Source organism: Poromitra crassiceps, assembly GCF_964638095.1.
Source record: "Poromitra crassiceps genome assembly, chromosome: 5".
Taxonomy (NCBI): domain Eukaryota; kingdom Metazoa; phylum Chordata; class Actinopteri; order Beryciformes; family Melamphaidae; genus Poromitra; species Poromitra crassiceps.
In genome coordinates this window covers 19,314,589-19,338,861 of record NC_139642.1, presented here as the reverse complement: position 1 = coordinate 19,338,861, position 24,273 = coordinate 19,314,589, and the positions used below count along the sequence as shown (strand labels likewise).

Genomic DNA, 24,273 nt, shown 5'->3' with positions numbered 1-24,273 from the left:
CAGAAGGTTCTACAGTGCTAGCTCACCTCGTGGTCAGAAGGTTCTACAGTGCTAGCTCACCTCGTGGTCAGAGGGTTCTACAGTGCTAGCTCACCTCGTGGTCAGAAGGTTCTACAGTGCTAGCTCACCTCGTGGTCAGAGGGTTCTACAGTGCTAGCTCACCTCGTGGTCAGAAGGTTCTACAGTGCTAGCTCACCTCGTGGTCAGAAGGTTCTACAGTGCTAGCTCACCTCGTGGTCAGAAGGTTCTACAGTGCTAGCTCACCTCGTGGTCAGAAGGTTCTACAGTGCTAGCTCACCTCGTGGTCAGAGGGTTCTACAGTGCTAGCTCACCTCGTGGTCAGAGGGTTCTACAGTGCTAGCTCACCTCGTGGTCAGAAGGTTCTACAGTGCTAGCTCACCTCATGGTCAGAAGGTTCTGCTACAGTGCTAGCTCACCTCGTGGTCAGAAGGTTCTGCTACAGTGCTAGCTCACCTCGTGGTCAGAAGGTGCTACAGTGCTAGCTCACCTCGTGGTCAGAAGGTTCTACAGTGCTAGCTCACCTCGTGGTCAGAGGGTTCTACAGTGCTAGCTCACCTCGTGGTCAGAAGGTGCTACAGTGCTAGCTCACCTCGTGGTCAGAGGATCTACAGTGCTAGCTCACCTCGTGGTCAGAAGGTTCTGCTACAGTGCTAGCTCACCTCGTGGTCAGAAGGTTCGATGAGCTGACAGAGCCAGGGTATGTCTGCCAGCCTGCGCAGCTGCTGGGCCACCGAGCTCAGAGCTCCAGTCAACTGCTCCTGCTGAGGAGGATCCAGCTGCTGCAGGGGAGGGGAGACAACAACAACCATCACAACCACGCAACGACCATCACAACCACATAGTCTCTTAGAACAGACGAGTTGGCTTGCGCAATTTTCAAATGCTTCCGCCATACCGTCTGTAGTTCGTGGGGGAGAAGCATGCGCCAACCGGAATGGGAAGCAGAAAGGCGGGTCTTCCGCTCATTAGTCCAATCAGAATTTTTTTAAGGCGGGTCTTCCGCTCATTAGTCCAATCAGAATTTTTTTAAGGCGGGTCTTCCGCTCATTAGTCCAATCAGAATTTTTTCCCGTGGACACACGTGTCGTGATTGGTCGGATTCCGTCGAACTTCCTTCCAGTCTGAAGGTTTTTTCCCCAACTTCCTTGTGCATGTTCTGGGGGTGTAACGTACAGACTGTTTAGCTGCATTCGCCGGATGTAGATGAGACAGTCTGTTTTAAGAGACTAAGAACCACACAACAACCATCACAACCACACAACAACCATCACAACAACACAACCACACATCTCCCGCCCCCCCCCCCCACTTTCTCCTCTGCTGACTCCTCCCTCATCACTGCCTCCAAGACAACCACCTGCTCCCTCGACCACCTCCCCACCACTCTGAGCAAGGCCCGTCTCCCCGCCCTCATGCCCCACCTCACCGCCCTCTTCAATCAGTCACTATCCCCAAGGTCACGTTCCCTCTGTCTACAAACTTGCCGCTGTCACCCCCGTCCTTCAAAAGCCCACTCTGGACCCAGCCAACCTCTCCAACTACCGCCCTATCTCCAACCTGCCATGGCACATTTGCGATGCCCCAATATCCAGTTTTGTTCCGAATATATCTCTGAACACCTCTGCAAAATGTGGTGCTTTTGAAATGAACGATTGCTCTCATATATTGAGCTATGCCGCCCCACTAAGATGGGTGAATGTGGCCCCAGGAACTCATTCAGTGCTGTAAGAAGGTCAGAGAGACAGTTACCATGGACATCTTTCCAGACAGCAGGAGCTCTGTCTCACTGTGTAAAGCCTTGACGTTGCTGACCATCTGGACGACCACACTGCAGTTCAGGCCCTGCAGAGACAGGGAGACAGACACACAGACAGACGGACACACAGAGAGGGAGACAGACACACAGACAGACAGACAGACAGACAGACAGGGAGACAGACCACAGGACAAAGTAAGGTACAGAGAAAAGTGCACGACAATACTTTTCTTCGTAAATGACAGGATATTACTTAGTTGTCCTCATCAAGCCCTTGCCAAACGAGTTCCCACAATGTTGATGAAGCCTATCAGTGTCACATAGCTCTCTCTGTATTTCACAGTATCTCACACCTATAATGGGAGATGCCCTTGCAAGGAAAACCAAAAGGACAATATTGTGACTCGACTGATTCTAGAAATGGAAAAAATAACTTACAGAATCCAAAATCTAGAGGTAGAATACCTGAAACGATGGAATAAATGGATTAACTATACGGAACACACCTGAAAATGAAGTTTTTCTGTGCCGAGGAATTAATGAAGAGTTAAGGGGCGTGTGTGTATGTATGTATGTATGTATGTATGTACGTGTGTGTGTGTGTGTGTGTGTGTGTGTTTTTTCCTTTCTTTTCTTTATGTGTGTGGAAGCATGTGTGTGTGTGACTGTGTGTATGTGAGTATGCATGCAAGTATTATTTTTTTTCTCTCTTTTATTTAAAGTATTGTTGCTGTTTATTTTTCACTACAATTACCATGGATGTTGTATATTATTGTCTTTTTTCTTTTCTCACATAAAAAATACATAAAATATTGTAAGAATGTTACGTATAAGTATAAACAGTTAATGTAAATCTATGTAAAAAACAAACTGAAATCTTGCAATAAAGTACAAAACAAATAAAAAAATAAAAAATATTGTGACTCGAAAACTAGGCACCGTTGGACCGGAAGCACCCGCAACTGTAATGGCAGTGAATGTTGCTGCTACTTCCGCCAAAGAACTTTTATGGAAAGAAATGACAGCTCCATATTGCCCCATTGCAACATCAGCGCCCAGCAGCCTCCGCCATTTTTTATTTTTGGAAGCATGACAGCGCCAAAAGAACCTCGCACAGGCTCGCAGTGGTCAGCTGCGGTAGCGCTGGCCCCTATAATCAGCCTCTCTAAACAGTAACTCAACGGGAGAACACTCTAAACTTTGGGGATTCACATCTTTTCCGGGCGTACTGCAAATCTTGATTGAAGTGGTGTAGTGCAGGGATGTAAAACAACAACCATATTCTGGAAACTAAGCAAAATTTTTCATTTTCTTTGTTTAGTTTTTTCAAGATAAATACCTAATGAAAAGGACCCGAGGTTCAACTCCCGTTGAGTTACTGTTTAGAGAGGCTGATTATAGGGGCCAGCGCTACCGCAGCTGACCACTGCGAGGTGCATTCTGTTTCCAAAAATGGCCGGAGTGTCGTCTCTTTCCTTCCACGCTCTTTGCTTCCGCTCTGGAACCAGCCAACGAGTTCAACAAATAAGGAACACAGAACACACAGAGAACAGTGCTGCTGTCTATGTGCTGCCCCCTGTGGGTGAGGCGCAGCAGCCGCTGAGCTGAGGTGACGGATGGCAGAAATGAGCGAGGAGGAGGAGGAGGAGGAGGAGGGGAAAAGGGAAGACGACGCACGGTAGGCTAGTACCACTACCAGTACTAGCACGCTCAATTTCTAGTACCCTAACTCTCTGTCTTTCACAGTAGATTTCAATCTGGTGTCTGTGGCATACCCCGTTGCTCTTGGAGTTGGCGTACACCACGTCCATGGCCTTGGAGCTGGCATTGACAGCATGAGCCAACTCCTGCTCCATGCTGTGGTGCGCCTGGGCGATCTCGCGGATACTGACAAGCACACAAAACAAACATCTGCTTAGAAACCACATGACATAATCATCACAATCAGATTGTACTTACTCGCAACCATAAGATACATGCTGGTCTATCCATAGCACAATAATAATGTGACTACAGCAAAAACACATACTAGGGATGCACCGATCCACTTTTTTCACTTCCGATCCGATTCCGATACCTGAATTTGGATATCTGCCGATACCGATATTATGCCGATACCAATATTTTTTCTTGAATATACAGCATAGGCAAAGATTTGGCCAATTAATTTTTTTTTAAATATACCTTGCAAAAAGCAGACAAAATTAAGAAAATATACAAGGCAAAGAAGGATACTATTATACATGGGCAAATTACAGCCAGCGCCCATTGTGCGGCAGGCGCTGGAATTGCACGCAAACATTTTTTTTTTGCAATTCCGATCCGATCCGTGAATTAGTGCCAATATCGGCACCCGATACCGATATTGGATCGGCCCCATCCCTAACACATACTAATCATTATGTGTGTTACCTGTGGATGAGGGCTCCTGCTGCCTGGCCGAACTGGCTGACGAGTGAGGCCTCTTCCTCAGAAACAATCTCTGGCTGAGAGGAGAGGGGGGGCTGTGGGGGCGGAGCCCGGGGGAACTCGCACTTCTGCTTGTCCTCCCACGACTTCAGGGTGCTCTCAAAGGCCTGGAAGAAACACACTGGTGTCACCACATTAACAGTCCTTTCTAAAACTCCTCTGACGCACAGAGCCCATGACCGGGCCTCGCCAGTGTCTGTGCCCCTAGTCTTTACTTTGTGTCCCGCACCGTTGGCTCTAGTCGGTGGCACCGAAATCAGTCTGATTGGCTGGTCGGCTGATAGAGAAATCACTCTGATTGGCTGGTTAGCTGATAGAGAAATCACTCTGATTGGCTGGTCGGCTGATAGAGAAATCACTCTGATTGGCTGGTCGGCTGATAGAGAAATCACTCTGATTGGCTGGTCGGCTGATAGAGAAATCACTCTGATTGGCTGCTCAGCAGTGCAGCAGAAGAGAGGGCACGGCATGCGCAAAACCTTCTGCTCATTTTCCAACTTCATCTCATCTGATCGTTCCAAAACACGGATATTTTCACGACAACGTGTCTTTGGGAAAGTCCCTTGAGCCTGTCGCTGCATGATGTCACCCATTTAGTGCACTTTCTCCTTATCGTTCACCTGCGCCTCCTCCTCTCTCCTTCCACAACCAAAACACCAGGCAAGGCCTGACAACGCCCGCGCCATTTGCAACTTTTTATCAGACATATTATCGGTTAAGTAGCTATATCAGGAAACCGTTTAAGTGGTGAGCAAGATGGTCGACAAACACTGTTTTGTTTCATGAATCAGGTCTGACGTACAGTACGTGTTAGTTGACCGGCTGCTGTCATCTTTGTGGTGTGTTCAAGTGCAACCTTTTGGTTCAGAAAAACCAAACCGGTGCGGTGCGGTGACGTCACAGTCTGCCTTCGTTGTCTGCTAGTTCTTTGGAGTGGGGTTGATGTGTTCCGGCCTTAAAGGAACACTCCGCCCATTTTCAACCAGCTTTGTATCATTAGAACATCAGTAGTATATCAGAAAACTGTAAACTGTTTTGAAGTCTGTCATTTAATTTGACAGTTATTGAGTGTTAAAGTGTGGACCAGTGACATCACTGGTCCACACTAACTCAAATTAATAACTCATTAACTCAAATCAACTCTCAATAACTGTCAAACATTCTGTCATTCATCTAGTTTGACAGTTATTGAGAGTTGATTTGACTTAATGAGTTATTAATTTGAGTTAGTGTGGACCAGTGATGTCACTGGTCCACACTTTAACACTCAATAACTGTCAAATTAAATGACAGACTTCAAAACCGTTTACAGTTTTCTGATATACTACTGATGTTCTAATGATACAAAGCTGGTTGAAAATGGGCAGTGTTCCTTTAAGGATTAGCCGTGTTGTTGAGGTACTCCCCAAACATTGCCTAAAGTGCCATAAGGCTGAATGGCCACAGCACTGGGCTGTGGGCTTCAAGGTATTTGTGCTTGTATGAGTCTGGACAGACATGGATGTAGACTGCAACTTGACTTGTTGGCGGAGGCATACAACCGCGATGCGCTATTTATAGTTCTTCCTTTGTCCCTCCCCTTCCCCGGTCTTTATTTGTTCATGTGGACCACGCCCCCCCCCCCCCCCCCCCCCCCCCAGGTGTTATGGGAGACCCGACTCTTAATGAGTCTACAGCGGCTCTGGTCTTACCCGGTCCCGGGTCAGAGTCTGGGTCCGGTTCTTGTGGATGATTTTGATGTAGCCGGGCGGCTGGACCCACGCCTCGCCGTCCACCTGCACCGGGACGCCCTCGTCTCCCAGGATGGTGATCTTCACCATCCGACACTGAGGCAGGCAGGGAGACAGTTAGACAGACAGACAGATACAGGCAGAGACACAGGCAGTTAGACAGGCGGACAGACCTGTGCGATGCGGTGGTGCTGCAGGTTGATGACCCGGGACACGGCCATCTGCATGCTGCCGAACACAGCCACCACCTCCAGGATCTTATCGTCAAAAGACGGAGCGGTGAAGGTCTGGAGGGACAAAGGGTGCATGGAGCTCACACCAGCAGCTGCTAAACTCAACACCTGAAAACTGACTGCTCAATAACCTCAAGTTAAAGCAGCTACGAGCAAGATTTTCGATTGTTATTAAACAGCATAATTACAATATTGATGCATCACATCTTACCTATAATAGTAGCTGAGACCAAAGCCGTGTGAATCGGAGATTGCTCTCTTGATGATTATAGTCTGTGTCTGTCTACTAACCTCGCATCACCAGGCTCTCTCTCTCTATCTGTCTACCGGCGGGCCGGATAAACCCAGAAGTGAAACGAAATGGTTTACAGCAGCTGCCTGCCTTCCGCCGTTTCGCTCTGCCTAGCAACAGACCATAAACAAGGAACACGCCATGCAGGGGCTCGCTATTCTCGCGAACATCTCCCGTTATATTCTAACAGGTTTTTTGGAAGTTATTTTGTGGTTATGGCCGAAGTGGCTGCTGCAAACCGTTTCATTTCACTTCCTGATCTGCCCCGGCCACAGACAGAGACAACACTGGTCGATTCACTTGGGGTTCAAGCGAGACTACTCTGCGTTGGTCTCGTCTACTATTACAGGTAAGATGTGATGCATTGATATTAAATTTAGACTGTTTAATAACAATCGAAAATCTTGCTCGTAGCTGCTTTAAATAACATAATGTCGTCTACAGAATCCAGACGAGACTAGAGTCTACACCAGTGGTTCCCAAACTTTCTGCACACCCCCTTATGATATAGGAACATTTTTGTGCCAAATGTGTCGCAGCCTGCCGTCTTAGTTGTGAACTAATTGCACCATGATATATAAACTCTCAATTGCTTGTTTGACTGAAAAGAATAAATAAAATCAAGTTCCAAAAAGATTTGATATTATAGATTGCTTTCAGTCAGTGCCTTCTGACATACTGACTAGATTTTAAACCTTCTTGAATATATAATTTTCACATTTAAAGTCAAATTAAGTTCAAGTTTTTAAATAGAACTTAGCCTAATTTTGATCTGTCGCTGTGGTCGCTGCGTTCACACGTGTGGAGCGGTTTCTCCATGAAATCCGTGTCAAAGTGGCAGAAAGGAAACGGAGCAGTGACGCATTCCAGCCTGATGGTGGTGCCAGAAGATGAGCGCAGAATCCGCTCCCTTCCATAGGAAATGATGCCGTTTTGAACGGAAAACGCTCCGCAATGTGGGGTGGGTATTATGTCGCACCTCTCCTGTAGCTCCTCTGGTAACCCCTAGGGTGCGCGCCCCACCAGGTTGGGAACCTCTGGTCTAGACAGTCTAGGATACAGACTAGACTCAGCCCTCAGTCTTAATCCGTTTCACTACTGTAAGACTGAGAATATTACTATTTAAATCTTTTCATAACGTTAGGTGGTGCTGTTGGAAGCCTTGCATCGGAGAACCAATCATGAGTGTTGTGGGCGGGCCTGCTTTCTGGGGGCAGTGACGCTCATGCAGAACCGGTGCTGTCGCGTTTGCGGAGAAACATATTAATCACTTAGAAACAAACATAACCTGTTAATAGGACGTGTTTCATCCGGCCCCGGCGGCTAGAGGTCTTTCCCCCAGCGATAAGCCCGACTCCCGAGGCTAACGTTACAGAGCCTGCTGATGACTTCACAGCATTCACAGTAGCAAGCGGGCCACTTCCGGGTAGGAAAAATGATTGTAAAATAAACAACAGGTATAAACTCTCTTTGCAGTGTCTTGCTCTATATTGGAAGTATGAAACATTGCATTGCCGCTACCAAATAAAATTCTAATAATAAATGTAGGCGTGTCTGCTGCCGGCCGTTCTCGCCGGGCTCAATGAACCAGATTTGGAACAGTAAATTCCCAGACGTTTGGTGGTTAGGTGGCGCTGTTGGCGCCGCTCACCAAACGTCTGGAAACCGAGACTAGATACAGACAGACATGTTCTTACATCGTCCTCCTTAGTTCCTCCCCAGAAGTTGGTTCCTCCTGCGTAGCTGGGGATGTTCAACACAGCAATGCCCTGGAGACTGGGCAGGGGGATAGGACGACCATCACACTGCACACACGCACACGCACACACACACAGACACACACACACACACTCCGGTTGTTAAGACTGACGACAGACGTTCACCCCGCGTCCACCACCGCTCCTCATTCGCCTCATTCAAAACAACTATGTGGTCAAACACTATGCCATTGCAATGTGATCACCCAAAACACATTTTAATGCCAGGTGTAAATGGGGTCTGTGGTTCCTCCGGTGGTCTTTGCAGTTATTGTATGTTCTTGTTTGTTTCTTATTCTTACCTCCAGCAGAACCTTCTGCTCCAGGTTCTTGTAGGTTCTGTGCAGCAGCTCCTTGGTTCCCAGAACTCCATACCACATCATGTTCTTCGTACGACTCCTGGAGATGCACGCACACACACACGCACGCACGCACGCACACACACACACACACACACACACACACACACACACACACAAATAAATAAACATTAATTCATGTTATTACTTTTTCCTTAACCAATTGCCAAATCGGGCAAGTGAGTTGCTAGATTTACTAGCACGACGTGGCGTTTTCTACTTGCCCCCGGCAACAGGTCAAGCCTTATTGTTGAAGCATGCATTTGATCTGAAGTTCTTTGTTTTAGTAGAAGTGATTCTTCATTTCACTAAGCTGAACTGTATCTTTATGTCATCATGTGTTTTCTAACCTGATATAACTGTTATTTTCTGTGCAGCCATTTATTTTCCTTTTAAGACTTGATTCAATTGATCTTCAGCAGCGTGAAGACATGGCTGATGTCCCTGTCTAACTCTGTACCTGCACTTCTCAGGGTGTTCGTCTCTCTTGTTGTTGAAGTCCAGGGAGATTTTGGCGTCCAGGCCGATGCCGAAGTAGTTGTTCATCACACACTTCTCGGTGTAGCAGTCCCTACCGGGGGACAACACACACACACACACACACACACACACACACACACAGTCACGTACATCTGCAGGTACGATTCATCAACAGAAAATGACTGAAAATACTGTAGGTCAGACAATTAGACAGACAGACAGACAGACAGACAGACAGACAGACAGACAGGCAGACAGACAGTCAGTCAGTCTTACATGTTGTCGGGGTCACAGCTGAAGGGGTCGGCATTGACCAGGAGTCGACTGATCACAGAGCTGCTGGACAGAGAGCCAGAGAGACCTCTGAGACCTGAACACACACACACACACACACACACACACACACACAGTTAGCTTCATAAGATTTCAGGCACTGCTACTGTAGATCTCTGCACAGGTGTGACGGTGTGAGAGGTCTTACCGGGATAGAGGATCTTGGTGTTGAGCATGGGCATGTTGTCCCTGCTGAGTGAGGCAGAGCTGCACAGAGACAGACTGCCCTTATTGATCAGCTTCTCACAAGGTGTCTTACCTACTGGAGGAGAGACAGACAGACAGACACAGACAGACAGACAGACAGACAGACAGAGACACAGACAGACAGGTAGACAGACAGAGAGACAGACAGACAGACAGACAGACAGACAGAGACACAGACAGACAGGTAGACAGACAGAGAGACAGACAGACAGACAGACAGGTAGACAGACAGAGACACAGACAGACAGGTAGACAGACAGAGAGACAGACAGACAGGTAGGCAGGGTTAAATGTTGGAGCTATCCATCAGGGTGAGCTCACATTATGGTTAATTTCTCATTTGCATGGCTTGAATGTAAAGGAAGTTTATTTATATGTAAAGGTTATGCATTAGAACTCAATGGGGAGCAGCTGCAATGTGGAACCAAGTAGTACTAGTAGCAGGAGCATAATCATTACTATTGGTAATAGTAATACTACTACTAGTAGTAGCAGTAGAGGTAGTAGCAGTAGTATTAAGCCCATGGCTCACCAATCGAACAGTCTAAACAAACACAGACACACATAGATGTTTGTTTGCTGTGTCATGGCTGTCCCTCCTTGTTTGGAGATGTTTGGTCAGATTCCACATGTGTGTCTGTGTTTAGCCCATGGCACACCAATCTGTTGGCAGTTGTTGGAGAACGTTTGATTGGTGTGTGTGCCATGGGCTTTAGGACCACGAGCAGCATGGCTGACCTCTGCGTGCTGGGCGGGTCCTGGAGCTGTACGATGACTGCAGAGACACTTTATCCTCCTCTTCCTTATCCTCCTCTTCCTCCTCTACAACCTCCTCTTCCTCCTCCTCTGCTGCTCCCCCCAGAGCAAACACCTCCTGGGTCTGAGCGTTCTGCTCGTCCACAGCTGAGACACAGACAGACAGGCAGACAGAGAGACAGACAGGCAGACAGACAGACAGGCAGACAGAGTCAAAGACGGCAATCAAATTTACATAACTTTTTACAAAAAGACATGACAAAGTAGGGCTGTCACTTTTTCGTCAAAATTCAAAAGGGGGGGGGGAATTACATTCGAGCTGTTAATTACATGCTCTAATATAAACAAATTACAAATTTAATAATAAAAAAGGCAAACTTCACTCAACCGTGAGGCGTGGGGGATGTACCTCTCAGTGTGCTCTATAACCTGCGGTGAGACTGGGAGGTTGTGAGTTTGATTCCCGGCTGAGTCATACCAAAGACTATAAAAATGGGACCCATTGCCTCCCTGCTTGGCACTCAGCATCAAAGGGTTGGAATTGAGGGGTTAGATCACCATATGATTCCCGAGCACGGCGCTGCTGCTGCTCACCGCTCCCCCAGGAGATGGGTCAAATGCGGAGAACAAATTTCGCACACTCAGGTGTGTGACAACCATTGGGACTTTACCTTTACCTTACCTCTCCCATAGGGCTTTCACACCGGCAGGACTCCGTGCCGGTTCCGGTTCCAGAACCCTAATCTGAACTGGCCGGCGCGTTCAGACCGAAAAAATAATTGGTTCGGAACCTGAAAAGTTGGTTCTCAGCAGAACCAAAAAATAGTTGGTTTTCCTTGGGAACCGTGACATCATCAGTGGGCGTGTCTCATTCTAGGCTGTGAAAACGAGCAGGAAGGAGAAGAAGGCAGTGACAACACAGAGAAAAATAATTTGCAGTGGTCTGCTGAGGAAACCAAATGTTTAGTGGTGATTTGGGCATCTACCGAATCTCAAGAAAAGCTAGAAAGCAGTACAAGAAAGAGCAAGTCATATGCTGAACTTGCAGAAGAGAGGGCCAAGGCTGGGTTCACTCGAACGCCAGACCGAATAATTAATAAACTTAAAAAAATAAAAAATAAACTGAAGAAGGACTACCGAATAACGTCCTCCCACTTTGGTTCCGCTTAAACTGGTGTGAACACGGGCTGGTTCGCCAGAAAGCACCAAGGTTCTGAGACTCCAGAACGGAGCCAGAGCCAGAACCAGAACCGTGTCTGTCTGTGTTTCTGTCTGTCTGAAAGCGCTACCAGTGTGCTCTATAACCTGCCTTACCTCTCTCAGTGTGCTCTATAATCTGTCTGATGGCTTTCTTCAGGCTGTTGGCTCTGAGCATCAGCTGCTCCCGTGGTTTAAAGATGGCCACGGAGGCGGAGGGGCGTGGGCAGCAGAGAGGGGGCGGGGCAGGGGGCGGGGCATGGAGAGGGGGTGGCAGCACAAGCCCCTCCCCCTCCCCCTCAGTCTCCTCGGCGATGGTGGGGGGAGGCGCGGGGGAGAGCACGCTGGATGCCTGCGCCTCCTCACTGAGGGTCTTTAGCAGGGAGTCCAGTTTCTCCTTCAGCACGCCACACTGCAGGACGAGGACAAACAATATACAAACATATAGTTATTTATTATTATTATTATTTTAACACTTTGATGTCACTGCACAGCTGTGCAGCTAACGCTACAGCTCATTTATAAGGTGACAAACTGGCACAGTCCTGAACTCTATCCACTGATTATCTGGAAACAATTAATTAAATAGTAATTGCCAATTAACACCATTAAGTATTAGGGATGCACGATGATATCGGCACGGCATACGGCCGATAAATGCTTTATTATTATTATTTTTTATTAAAAATGAAATATCGGCATCGGCCCAAAATGAAAATTTCTGCCGATATGATAAAATGACACTTTGATTATGACCATATAGAGACACTGCATGAAATAGGCCACGCCCATCACGGGGGAAAAGCTCCGTTCATTTCCACACACCAGCGTCATTTTCCTTGAATTAAACATAGCTAAAAGCTGTTGTGTGGTGGGGCTGCGCACAGACAACAAATGTAAAAAATCACCAGTTAAAGTTTTTTTGTACTCCAGAGGAAAACAAGGAAGCCATTGAAAATTGGCGAGAAGAGAAATGTGGATGTTGCTGTCAATGAAGTTGGAGTGTTCATCTTCCGTATATACGATATTTTTGTCCAACACCCGACCATGCAGATACACATACATTACATAGGAGAACGCCAGGATTGGATGGGAGTTTGTGTTTTCCCCCGTTTTGGCAGTGGTTTATGAATGATGACGCGCTCCGCAGTGTCTCTATGCTCAATGCTTGACTAAATGCTTGAATGAATGAATCTTAAGTTTTATGGTCCATAAAATAAAATAAAAAAAAGAAAAAAAGATTGAAAATTCTTATTTTTTTCGCTTTTACTTTTTGTTTTTGCTGAAAGTGAAATGTTTTCTGGTCACTCATGATTCTCTGGAAGACTGGTTGACTTGGTTCAAGCCTTAAAACTCATATAAGGATTTTTCTAAATGTCTATGGAGAAAATGAATGGGGAATTCACTTCTGGGGCAAGAAACGTCACATGACTGATGAGCTCTATAGTGAATCAAATTAACAGTTGAGACTTATAATAGTCCACTATGAAATACCCACAATGCAACAGTGAATACACTCTACATTTTCTCCCATGTACCACAATGCAATGCGGTCATGTTTACCAAAGGAGAAGAAGAGTGTCTGAAACTGGTTTGATCGTTCCAACTTCCCCATATAGTTCACTATGATAAACACTACATTACATATAGTTCACTATGATAAACACTACATTACATATAGTTCACTATGATAAACACTACATGGAGAATAGTGAGTGAGTGAACCATTCCGAACACGGCTATAGACCTTATTCGATTGACGTCACTCACATACGGGCACGCCCACCGCCGCCATATTGTTGACATAGCGCTGCAGCTCTATGTGACAACCTATGTAAGAGCAGCGTTTATAGGAAGCTAGCCGCCGTTAGCGTTACCTGTATCGTTCCAATTGTGTTCGGATGGTGACCTGCGTTACACGTGGCTGTAATAATAACAGGAATAAAGTCCCCGTGGTTTGTTTCTATCTCTACCGTCCACAGACGTGAAGGGAGCGAGACGGAGGATACGTCAGCAGCACAGGAGATGTGTGGATAGTTAGGAGAGACAGGTGAAACTTTCTGACAGCTCCTCACAGCAAAGTCTGTTCACCTGGTTTTTTCTTTTGTTTATTATTACAGGCATTAACGGCAGCATACAAACAACAACTGTGGGGTTTTTATTGCTGTCATCACTATCACTATTTTGTAATGGAACAGAAACGACACTAAGGCCGTTACTATAGTTGTCAGCTGCAGGACGGTATGTCAACAATATGGCTCTGTCCGGGGTTAGCGAATAAGGTCTATAGTGTAGCTGTGATGCAGGTGGTGTGGTACCTTCTTGGCCATGGCCTCGGACTCCTCTGAGCTCTCTGTGTTCTTCTCGTAGGCCTTCCCCACACGAGCCACAAAGTCCTTCACTGTCTCACACAGGACCCTGCACGCACACACACACATGCACACGCACACACACATACACACACACACACACACACGCACACACACGCATTTTAGTATATTTTTTCTTAAAAATGAGTCTAGATGATTAATTCATTTTAAAAATAGTTACAGATTAATTTTGTCAATTGACTAATCATAACTGAGGAATTGTCCCAGCTGTACAATGGATAGATACAGTACACAGACAGACAGACAGACAGACAGACAAGACAGACAGACAGACAGGCAGGCAGACAGACAGACAGACAGACACACACACACACACACACACACACAGACATACTTGGCAGAGGAGATGACGACAGAGTGCTGGTCTGAGGTCAGGATCTTGGAGAGGTGAGCAGCTACTGAGTCCTCATAGGTCAGAATCTGCTGCACCTGGACCAGCGGAGAGAGAGAGAGAGAGACAGTTTGGTCAGTTGGGTCTGCAGTGTCGGCCATGTTCAGTTACTGTAGGTGACCTGGTCTGATTAGCAGAGACAGCATCCATCCCACTTGTGATGTTGCAAGAACATGGCAGAGCTTATTAACGCAACCCGACATCCCGGAGAGACCAGGAGGCAGAGCTACACACTAGTCTTACACATTTCTCCGCGTGTCCGACTCCCGAACAGTTACCCTCCCAACGACCCTTAGGAAGCAGGGTCGTAGTCTAACACACCTCTCTGCACTCCCATTAGAGCAGTTATCTATGCAGATTAACTCCATTGAGACTGTGTCTGCACCCGACTACTAAATTCAATTAATTTCAGAGTCAACAAAAAAGTAACAAAAGAGTTATGAATAAAAACCTAGTCAAAATTAACATTTCTGCAATAACGCAACAGAATAACAGAGAGTTCTCCAAACTTTTGAGTAGCCAGTCAGATTGAAAAAGTAGCCGGCTCATGTTCGCGGCGTTTGTTCCAGTGGTCCTTTTCCCAATTAATAAACAAACCTCAAATATGTATCCATGAGTGTGACAATTGAAATAATACAAATAAACATTCCTATAAATTCTCATATTTCTTTTTACAGTGTATAAAGTAACCGGTAGGCCAGAGGCCAGTAGGCGGAGAAATAGCCGGCTACCGGGGCTTGGGGAACTCCCTGGAATAATAGGATTAAATGTCTACTCTTAAACATTAGATCTCTGTGGTATAGAGCAGGGATACTTAACTTGCTTTGCCCAGGGGCCACTTTTGCAAAATGACAGGAGGCCAGGGGCCAGTCAATAAACAAACGTTAATATGAATTCTTCTGTAGCGGATTCTAGGTGTTTGGGCTGTTAGGAGTTTAGTCTCACAATTCTTTGCACACAGGATATTTAGTTAGTTAAGTTAAGTTAGTTAAATACATTATACTGTAAGTGCCAGCCATATTTGACAATTTAGCTGGAGCTCAGTCCAACTTGATTTAACGTTAGTTTTCAATTGAGTATCACTGGTATAGAGGGTCTGAGCCCAGATGAGATCATCAGATATACTCTTATATAGTAATTAGGGGTGTCACGATATTTCGTCGCACGATATATCGCGATATAAAAATGTCACGATATGTATCGTCAGAAAAAAATTACGATACAATTTTTTTTTTTTTTTTTTTTGCTCCTGAATAATAATATAACAAATTTAGCAGAATCAACACGCATGAGTGAGGGGGTAGACTACTACTGGCATGGCAAAACAGCTCAAGGGGTACATAAGATTACATAAGTTTAGGGACCATTGAGCATGAGTTATTTAAGAAATAGATTGTATACTTTATTTTTCTTTCACCATGCAACAAACATTTAGTTTGTGACAGTGTGACACATTCTATTGCAAGAGAAGCATTATCTTCCATGTTGTTTTATAGTTATTATAATAACAATTTCCAAAAACAGCATTTGTTTTGTATTTTGTGTATTTCAAATGAAAGACCATTTTTCCAGTATTTTCCCAGGGCTCCCTTGAAAAGAGGTTTTGATTTCAACGGGACTCACATGGTTAAATAAATGATAAATAAATACATAAAAATTATTTACTTTTGTTAAAAAGAATATTGTTAAAATATCGTAACGTATCGTTATCGTGAACCCAATATCGTGTATCGTATCGTATCGTGAAATTAGTGTATCGTGACACCCCTAATAGTAATAGAACATCTACGATGTGTCTCACCTCAGAGTCGTCACTGCAGTCCTCTGTCACCGTGGAGGCAGAGTGCTGCCGTGGAAACTTGGTCTCATACACCATAATACTCCACCTACAGCCAGAGAGGAGAGACCTTACTGTATTCTGCTGTCTGTGGAACCTGTCTCACATCATCATACCTGTCTCACATCACGTACCTGTCTAGCATCTTGGTGCTGGCTCTCTCCAGTTTCTCCAGGATCTGAGGCAGCTGTGTGTCGTCATCGCAGGCCGAGCCCCAGCCCAGCACCCGGGCCAGGTCGTTCCCCGTGCCCAGCGGCAGCACGCCCAGCTGGCACTACACACACACACAGAGACACACACACACACACATACACACAGAGACACACACACACACACACACACACACAGAGACACACACACACACACACACACACACACACACACACACACACACACACACACACAAGGAGATTACCCTTAAGACCCTTAAGTTCAATATAAATAATTTACCGCACAGGAAATGATGCGTTTGTGCATTCATGATTTTGTTTGGAATCAACATGAGAAGAGCTGTGTGGTTAGCATGAGCAGTGATAGCATCATGCATAGCATTATGTTCTGCAACCCTGTGATTGACAGGTGATCAGTGGGAAGTGAAACAAAGATGAAGACTAAATCAACACTAGTGAAAACCTCCCACTTTACACAGCACTTATGTTGGGACCATAGCCATTAAAAAACAACAACATGTGTTTTAAATGACTTTAGATGAAATTCAGATGTACACCCCAAACAGAGAGGAAACATCAACAAAGAAAAGCATATTAGGAAGCAGGAGTGTTGTGATGCAGTTCCGTTGTGATGCAGTAGGGGGTGGTCTGGGACCAGCAGAGATAAGACAGAGCAGGGCTTTGCTCATTTCCATCACAGACCTGCTTGATTTCTGTCTGAACTGAAGGAATATTGGACCCCTGCAGGTTTCTGCAGGTTTCAACAAGTTCAATGTAATACTTTTTCAAGACCATGATGAATGCACAGGGTATATAATGCAGGAATCCTAATGCACAGGGTATATAATGCAGGAATCCTAAAGTTCAATTCAATACTTTTTAGGACCTTTTTTTAAGAGCTTTTCAATATATTTTAAGTGATAGGCGATAGGGGTGTAAATCACAAGTTTCATTACAATATGATATTATATAGATTCTTTGGGCAACGATACAATATTTGCTGATGTCACAAACTCTCCCACGATACTATATCGATTCAATTCAGGGGTCGGCGATCGAGATGAGACAATATCGTATGCTCATTTAACACAATCAGCACAATAGCTACAAAATCCAATACTTCTAAAATGACAATTAAGACTTTTTAAATAATTTTCAAGACCCCGCGGATACCCTGATCCAGCCGCTGCAGAAATATGACCTCCTTATTTTCTTTAATGAGAGGAGAGGAGAGACTAAAGTTATATTATTCTGCGCTACGGAATGGATGACTCATATCCAGGTCAATTCACACACCTGTGAGTAATAGGGATGGTCATGTTAAGTAATTTAAATACTCGAGTACTCTCCTATTATGAACGAGTAATCAACAGCTGTAACGTTACTCGAGTACTGACGTTATGAAGGAGTGCTCGAGTAACCGAGTACTCCCGCCCATCCCTAGTGAGTAAAGCATAAAGGAGAAACTTTGTGCTTACCTGATAATGTCAGCACAACACATAGGTGTATAGCAAAATTTTATTTAGTTTTAGTCATAATCTTTTGACTACAATTCCATTGAGTTTTAGTCTGACAAACTAACTGACAAACTAACGGAAGGCATTTATTTTATTTTTTCCTTTTACTTTGAAGAACTTCGAAGGAAATGCTCCGTTCATCCACCGTTTCAGCCGTGACTCTTGACACAGCCATATCGATGCTGCTTTGCGACTCGAGACAAGCACGTCATTAAAGACACACCTTCAGCTCTGTTATAACAGAAACACGTGCAAGAGCAGCTGTTTGTATGGAAAACAGCCATAGCTGGGTGTGTGTGCTCCGATAGATACACATTTCAAAGCCAGATTGAAATGAATGCAACTTTAAGTAACTTTAACTCCATAATCAATTTTTAAAACGTTTTAAAGACCCATGGAAATCCTGCCCTGGAACCCCTTCGAGGACCTCCCGAACCCCTCAGTGATCTCTGGAACCCTCGAAGACCCCTCAAACATCCTTTAGGACTCGTAATATAGTGTGTGTGTGTGTGTGTGTGTGTGTGTGTGTACCTGTTTGTGCAGGGTGAGTGTGTCTATCTCAGACAGGACCCAGCCCACGCTGCCGTCTCCTCCACACACCAGTATCCTGAAGGTGTCAAACTTCTGGAACAACCGCAGACTGAGAGATGAATAGATAGAGAGAGAGAGAGAGAGACGCACGCACTCACGCACGCACGCACGCACGCACACACACACACACACACACACACACACACACACAGTTAAAGAGAGTTGATTATCAGTCTCATGTTTGTTTGAACACAAACTGGTTCATATAAAACAAAACTACAGTAAATTATGTATAATTGCCAGTTGGGGCACCAATGTGTAAATTGCACGTTACCTAGCAGAAAAACAACACATAGTAGAGCTGCAACCATTAATTGATTAATTGATTAGTTGTCATTAGGGGGGATGGAATCACAGTAAATATAATTGTTAGTGTACAGCCAGCAAAACCCAAAGTAAGTGATACAGGTACCAACCTTTAATGTCCGTGGGGGAACTCTTGATTTATTTTAAATTTGTTCAAAATTCGGTACAGCTGCACTGTTCAGTACAGTTTCGGTACGAATACAAATATGTGTACCTACCTTTACACCGCTAGTTGTCAACTATTAAATTAATTGCCAACTATTTTGTGATAATCGATGAATCGATTTTTTTCAGGGAAAGTAAAAGTCGAAATTCTCTGATGTGAATATTTTCTGGTCTCTTTACTCCTCTATGACAGTAAACTGAATATCTTTAAGTTGCGGACAAACAAGACATTGACACAGAACAGAAAGCAGACATTGAGGATGTCCTCTTGGACTTTGGGAAAGACTGATCGACATTTTCCACAATTTTCTGACATTTCATAAACCAAACAACTAATCGATGAATCGAGAAAACAATCAACAGAGTAACTGACAATAAACATAATCGTTAGTTGCAGCCCTGCGCACACACACACGCACACACACAGACACGCACACACACGCACACACACACACACGCACACACACTCACCCTAGATGAGGCCCTCCGTTCATGAGGTCGAACACCTGTGCGGGGTTGAGCAGCTGTTTGAAGCGGCGGAGGAACTTGACGCCCTGGTTGTCTCCACTCTTGGAGTTCACGAACACCAGGAGAGGACTGGTGCACGACGGAGGGCACGACGCCTTCCAGAAACCTGAGACACACATTCACAACAACAACTTAGATTATACGTGCGCCGTTTGCGTCGAGTCCCGTTTTCCAGGAGCTGAACGCCGGCTGCGCCGACAGGCTCGCCAGCTGCGGCGCACCCCTCGGCGGCATTCGGCGAGGGCTTTGACGCATAAGTATGTTTTCCGCTTAATAGTGAAAGGGGTTGATACAATAGTGAAAGTGGATAGTGATTGGTGAAGTAGCATAATAGTATAATAGTGCAAATGGCTTGTGAAATAGTGAACGTGACTGATAAAATAGTGAAAATGACTGATAGTGAAAGTGGAAACGGCGAACGTGGCTGGTGAAATAGTGAAGTGTCTGGTGAAACTGTGTGGTTTTAAACCTCACCGTCTGAGTCGATGCTGTTGAGTGCGGTGGGGGGGATGACCGACACCTTACACTGACCCAGAGGACACTTAGAGGACAGCTGCTCCTTGCAGCCCGAGTGCACCTGCAGGGACACACAGAGCAGCAAAACTAACACACCCATCTTCTTTCGTGCCAACTCTGGAACTCTCACCCTATTCAGACAGCTTAATATACATGTACAGTCAGACACTAGGGCTGTGAATCTTCACTGGCCTCATGATTCGATTCGATTACGATTCAGAGGGCTACGATTCGATACGATTACGATTATCGGTGCATCTCGATGCATCTTCAATCGATGCATCACTTTTTTCCCCCCAATACATGATTTATTTTTTCTCACTTTCTTTTTTCTCACTGTGTGGCTACTTTTAAAATAAAAGTGCATTTGGAATTGCATTGTATTATGATCCAAATAAACAACTGCATGTACTTCCATTATATTTTATTCGATTATAAAAAAAATAATAATAATAATAATAATTAAATAATCGATTTTTGACATTTGTGAATCGATGCAGAATCGTGCACGTGCCCATCGCGATGCATCTTATAATCGATTATTTTTGACACCCCTAACAGACACACACGCATTCTCTCATCTCACCATAGCTTTACACCAGAGGCATCTCCAGTCCTGTAGGCGGAGGACGCTGCCACAGGTTTTTTCACAGACGCTGCATTTCGCCGAAACTGGCAGGTTCCCTTCTAACCACTGGTGAGGCATAGATACCTGAGGAGTGGAGGGGAGGGGAGGGGAGAGAGGAGATGAGAGAAGAGACGAGATGAGCGGAAGAGTGGAGATGAGGGGAGAGGAGCGTTTGGGGAGCATCTAGAAAGGCGCTATATATACTGTAAATGCAATCGATCATTACTAGTGTTGTCCCACTCACCCCGTCCTCGTCCTCGATGATGTCTTTCCCTATGGAAGCCAGGGTGGTCCATTTACAGTTGTTGGTGGCCCGGATCGCACAGCGTTTATGGGCCTTGAACTTACACACTGTAATACCCCGGAGGAGAAACACACACACAGAGACACAGACACAGACACACACACACACACACACACACAGAGTGACATACCCTATTAAGACAAACATTGACAATTTGGTTCCAAGGTAAACAAGACTAGGTGAAAAACTAGTATATTGCTGGACTGGTTTGTTATACTAACACTAAAGCCGATGAAAAACCTTTCAGCCGGTCCTGCTAACGTTAGCAGCTAGGGATCTGTAGCTAACAGTTAGCTCTGTAACTAACGCTAGCAGCTAGGGATCTGTAGCTAACAGTTAGCTCTGTAACTAATGTTAGCAGCTAGGGACCTGTAGCCAACAGTTAGCTCTGTAACTAATGTTAGCAGCTAGGGCTCTGTAGCGAACAGTTAGCTCTGTAACTAATGTTAGCCGCTAGGGATCTGTAGCTAACGTTAGCTCTGTAACTAATGTTAGCAGCTAGGGATCTGTAGTGAACAGTTAGCTCTGTAACTAACGTTAGCAGCTAGGGATCTGTAGCTAACAGTTAGCTCTGTAACTAATGTTAGCAGCTAGGGACCTGTAGCCAACAGTTAGCTCTGTAACTAATATTAGCAGCTAGGGCTCTGTAGCGAACAGTTAGCTCTGTAACTAATGTTAGCCGCTAGGGATCTGTAGCTAACGTTAGCTCTGTAACTAATGTTAGCAGCTAGGGATCTGTAGTGAACAGTTAGCTCTGTAACTAATGTTAGCAGCTAGGGATCTGTAGCTAACAGTTAGCTCTGTAACTAATGTTAGCAGCTAGGGATCTGTAGCTAACAGTTAGCTCTGTAACTAATGTTAGCAGCTAGGGATCTGTAGCTAACAGTTAGCTCTGTAACTAATGTTAGCAGCTAGGGATCTGTAGCTAACGTTAGCTCTGTAACTAACGTTAGCAGCTAGGGATCTGTAGCCAACAGTTAGCTCTGTAACTAATGTTAGCAGCTAGGGATCTGTAGCTAACAGTTAGCTCTGTAACTAATGTTAGCAGCTAGGGATCTGTAGCTAACAGTTAGCTCTGTAACTAATGTTAGCAGCTAGGGATCTGTAGCCAACAGTTAGCTCTGTAACTAACGTTAGCAGCTAGGGATCTGTAGCTAACGGTTAGCAGCTAGCGATCTATAGCCAAAGATCTGTACACACTAAAGCGTCTCTACAGTAGCTATGACTCATAATGTAGAGCATCTTTGCCATCAGTCTGTACTGGTCAGTGTACATGAACCGACTGGCACAAAAGCAACAGGCGTACGACAGGTGTATCATGTGCCACGCCGGACCAATGGTGTAACTTCATCACTCAGTCAGTCAGAACCTCACGGTCCAGCCAAAAGGTGATCCTACCGAAGTCCTTGGTTCAGTAAGTGAGACGTTTACAGATGGCATCCTCTGCCATTTAGAGTTGTACAGTGAACTTTGAATAATGATGTTTTCACTAAAAAGGCCCTGAAGCACTTTGAAGATGTCAGCCCTGTACTGTATGTAACTAGAACAGACAGAGCAGGCCAAGATAAACTAAAGAGGCTCTTCGTCAAGCAACAAGAATGAGTCATGCCAAATTTATGCCGTTTTGAAAAGCAGACTGTGCATGTGTCTATGTGTGTGTATGTGCGTATGTATGTATGTGTGTATGTATGTATGCGTGTGTCTGTGTGTGTGTGCGTGTGAGTGTGTGTGTGTGTGTGTGTGCGTGTGTGTGTGTGTGTGTGTGTGTGTGTGTGCGTGCGCGTGTGTGTATGCGCCTGTGTGTGTGTGTGTGTGTGTGTGTGTGTGTGTGTGTGTGTGTGTGTGTGTGTATATATGTGTGTATGTATGTGTGTGTCTGTGTGCGTGTGTGTGTGTGTGTGTGTGTGTGTGTGTACCTTCACAGGACAGGCCGTGTGAGGTGACCCCTGACAGGGCCTCCCTGCACACGTTGCAGTAGGTGGGTCTGGCGTGGGAGCAGGCGTACCAGTTGTGCATCCCACTGAAGTGGTCCATGCTGTACTGAGTGGACTGAGAGATGGGAGGGAGGCCATCACTGACTGATTACAATGCAATCAGTGTACTACAATACAATACAATACAATACAATACAATACAATACATGTACTGCAACTACAACAACTCCTCCTAACATCCCTTCACTTTAAAGGCCCTATATGTGAGAGACAGAGATTACTAAGCATTACTGACACCGGTGGACGTACGTGGCCCCGCTGACGGGTTACGACCGCGAGCGAAGTGAGTCAGCGCAGGTAACGTCCACAACAGAGATGTGAGCCAGATAGCAATAGAGTAGCGCAGAAATGACGTATTTTTTTTAGGCTTAACCAGAAAACGTCGCCAACGCCGCTTTAAACGTTTTCTGAAAATCGCGTTTAAAAACACGCGTTTAGGCTTAAAAAGTCATAAAAGCGGTCCACGTTTGTGAAGATTATCCTGCTGAACACAAATTACCACTCCCATAAACTTTTGCTAACCACAGACCTTATTTCATGCATTTAACCAAATGTCCCTTTCTAAAACCCCACAGCCTTCTCCCCTGACGAAACAAAGTGCTACTTCCAGACTCATTCCTGCAGTACTCTAATCATCCACGTTAGCAAGCGAGCTAACGCTATCTAACAATAGCCGACTCGCATTTTTACAACGAAGACAGACAGACAGGCAGACAGACCTCGTAGTGTTGTCTGTTCTGGACGCTGCGCAGTGCTGCCATCCACTCCTCCATCTCCTTCCTGTTGTCTGCACACAGAATCAAGCGCCTGCAGGGAGTGATGACCTGCAGAGAGACAGACAGACAGACAGACAGACAGACAGACAGGCAGACAGACAGACAGACAGGCAGACAGGCAGACAGACAGACAGACAGACAGACAGGCAGACAGTCATTTAGTGATGGTTGTATGGGGGTAGAGAGATGCACCGATCGATCGGCACGTGACTGGAAATTGCTGATTTTCAGCTGATCGGCCTCGACCTTGTGACCTGCGTCGTTCAGTCTACATATCCGACGATTCTGTGTGCCGGTTGCCCCCCCCCCCCCCTTTTTCACGTGACGTGCGCGCACCCCAAGACAGTGAGACAGATCACGGGCTGCAAAGAAGACGGCCATCACACAGCATGTCCTCCTCCTCCTCAGCATCACACAGCATGTCCCCCTCCTCCTCAGTGTGTGGACATGAAGAAGACAGCCATCACACAGCATGTCCTCCTCCTCCTCAGAGAAGACAGCCATCACACAGCATGTCCTCCTCCTCCTCAGAGAAGACAGCCATCACCCAGCATGTCCTCCTCCTCCTCA

The 24,273-nt window shown here is 45.6% G+C and overlaps 1 protein-coding gene across 1 annotated transcript in view; it reads right to left on the bottom strand.

Annotated features, from left to right (window-relative positions):
• The window catches only part of dgkd (diacylglycerol kinase delta), a gene marked incomplete at its 5' end in the record, with an annotated part of 58,354 nt that overhangs the window by 4,821 nt on the left and 29,260 nt on the right, over nt 1–24,273 (bottom strand). Inside the window, 24 exons of the mRNA XM_083636350.1 lie at nt 681–800; nt 1,771–1,863; nt 3,553–3,664; nt 4,190–4,353; nt 5,938–6,072; nt 6,150–6,263; nt 8,199–8,306; nt 8,561–8,657; nt 9,078–9,188; nt 9,374–9,467; nt 9,579–9,692; nt 10,376–10,540; nt 11,708–12,002; nt 13,909–14,008; nt 14,315–14,409; nt 16,173–16,257; nt 16,343–16,482; nt 18,427–18,535; nt 19,429–19,591; nt 19,960–20,062; nt 20,588–20,713; nt 20,874–20,980; nt 22,850–22,982; nt 23,647–23,751. Coding sequence (XP_083492476.1) covers nt 681–800; nt 1,771–1,863; nt 3,553–3,664; nt 4,190–4,353; nt 5,938–6,072; nt 6,150–6,263; nt 8,199–8,306; nt 8,561–8,657; nt 9,078–9,188; nt 9,374–9,467; nt 9,579–9,692; nt 10,376–10,540; nt 11,708–12,002; nt 13,909–14,008; nt 14,315–14,409; nt 16,173–16,257; nt 16,343–16,482; nt 18,427–18,535; nt 19,429–19,591; nt 19,960–20,062; nt 20,588–20,713; nt 20,874–20,980; nt 22,850–22,982; nt 23,647–23,751 — 2,988 coding nt within the window. The remainder of the gene's footprint in view (nt 1–680; nt 801–1,770; nt 1,864–3,552; nt 3,665–4,189; nt 4,354–5,937; nt 6,073–6,149; nt 6,264–8,198; nt 8,307–8,560; nt 8,658–9,077; nt 9,189–9,373; nt 9,468–9,578; nt 9,693–10,375; nt 10,541–11,707; nt 12,003–13,908; nt 14,009–14,314; nt 14,410–16,172; nt 16,258–16,342; nt 16,483–18,426; nt 18,536–19,428; nt 19,592–19,959; nt 20,063–20,587; nt 20,714–20,873; nt 20,981–22,849; nt 22,983–23,646; nt 23,752–24,273) is intronic.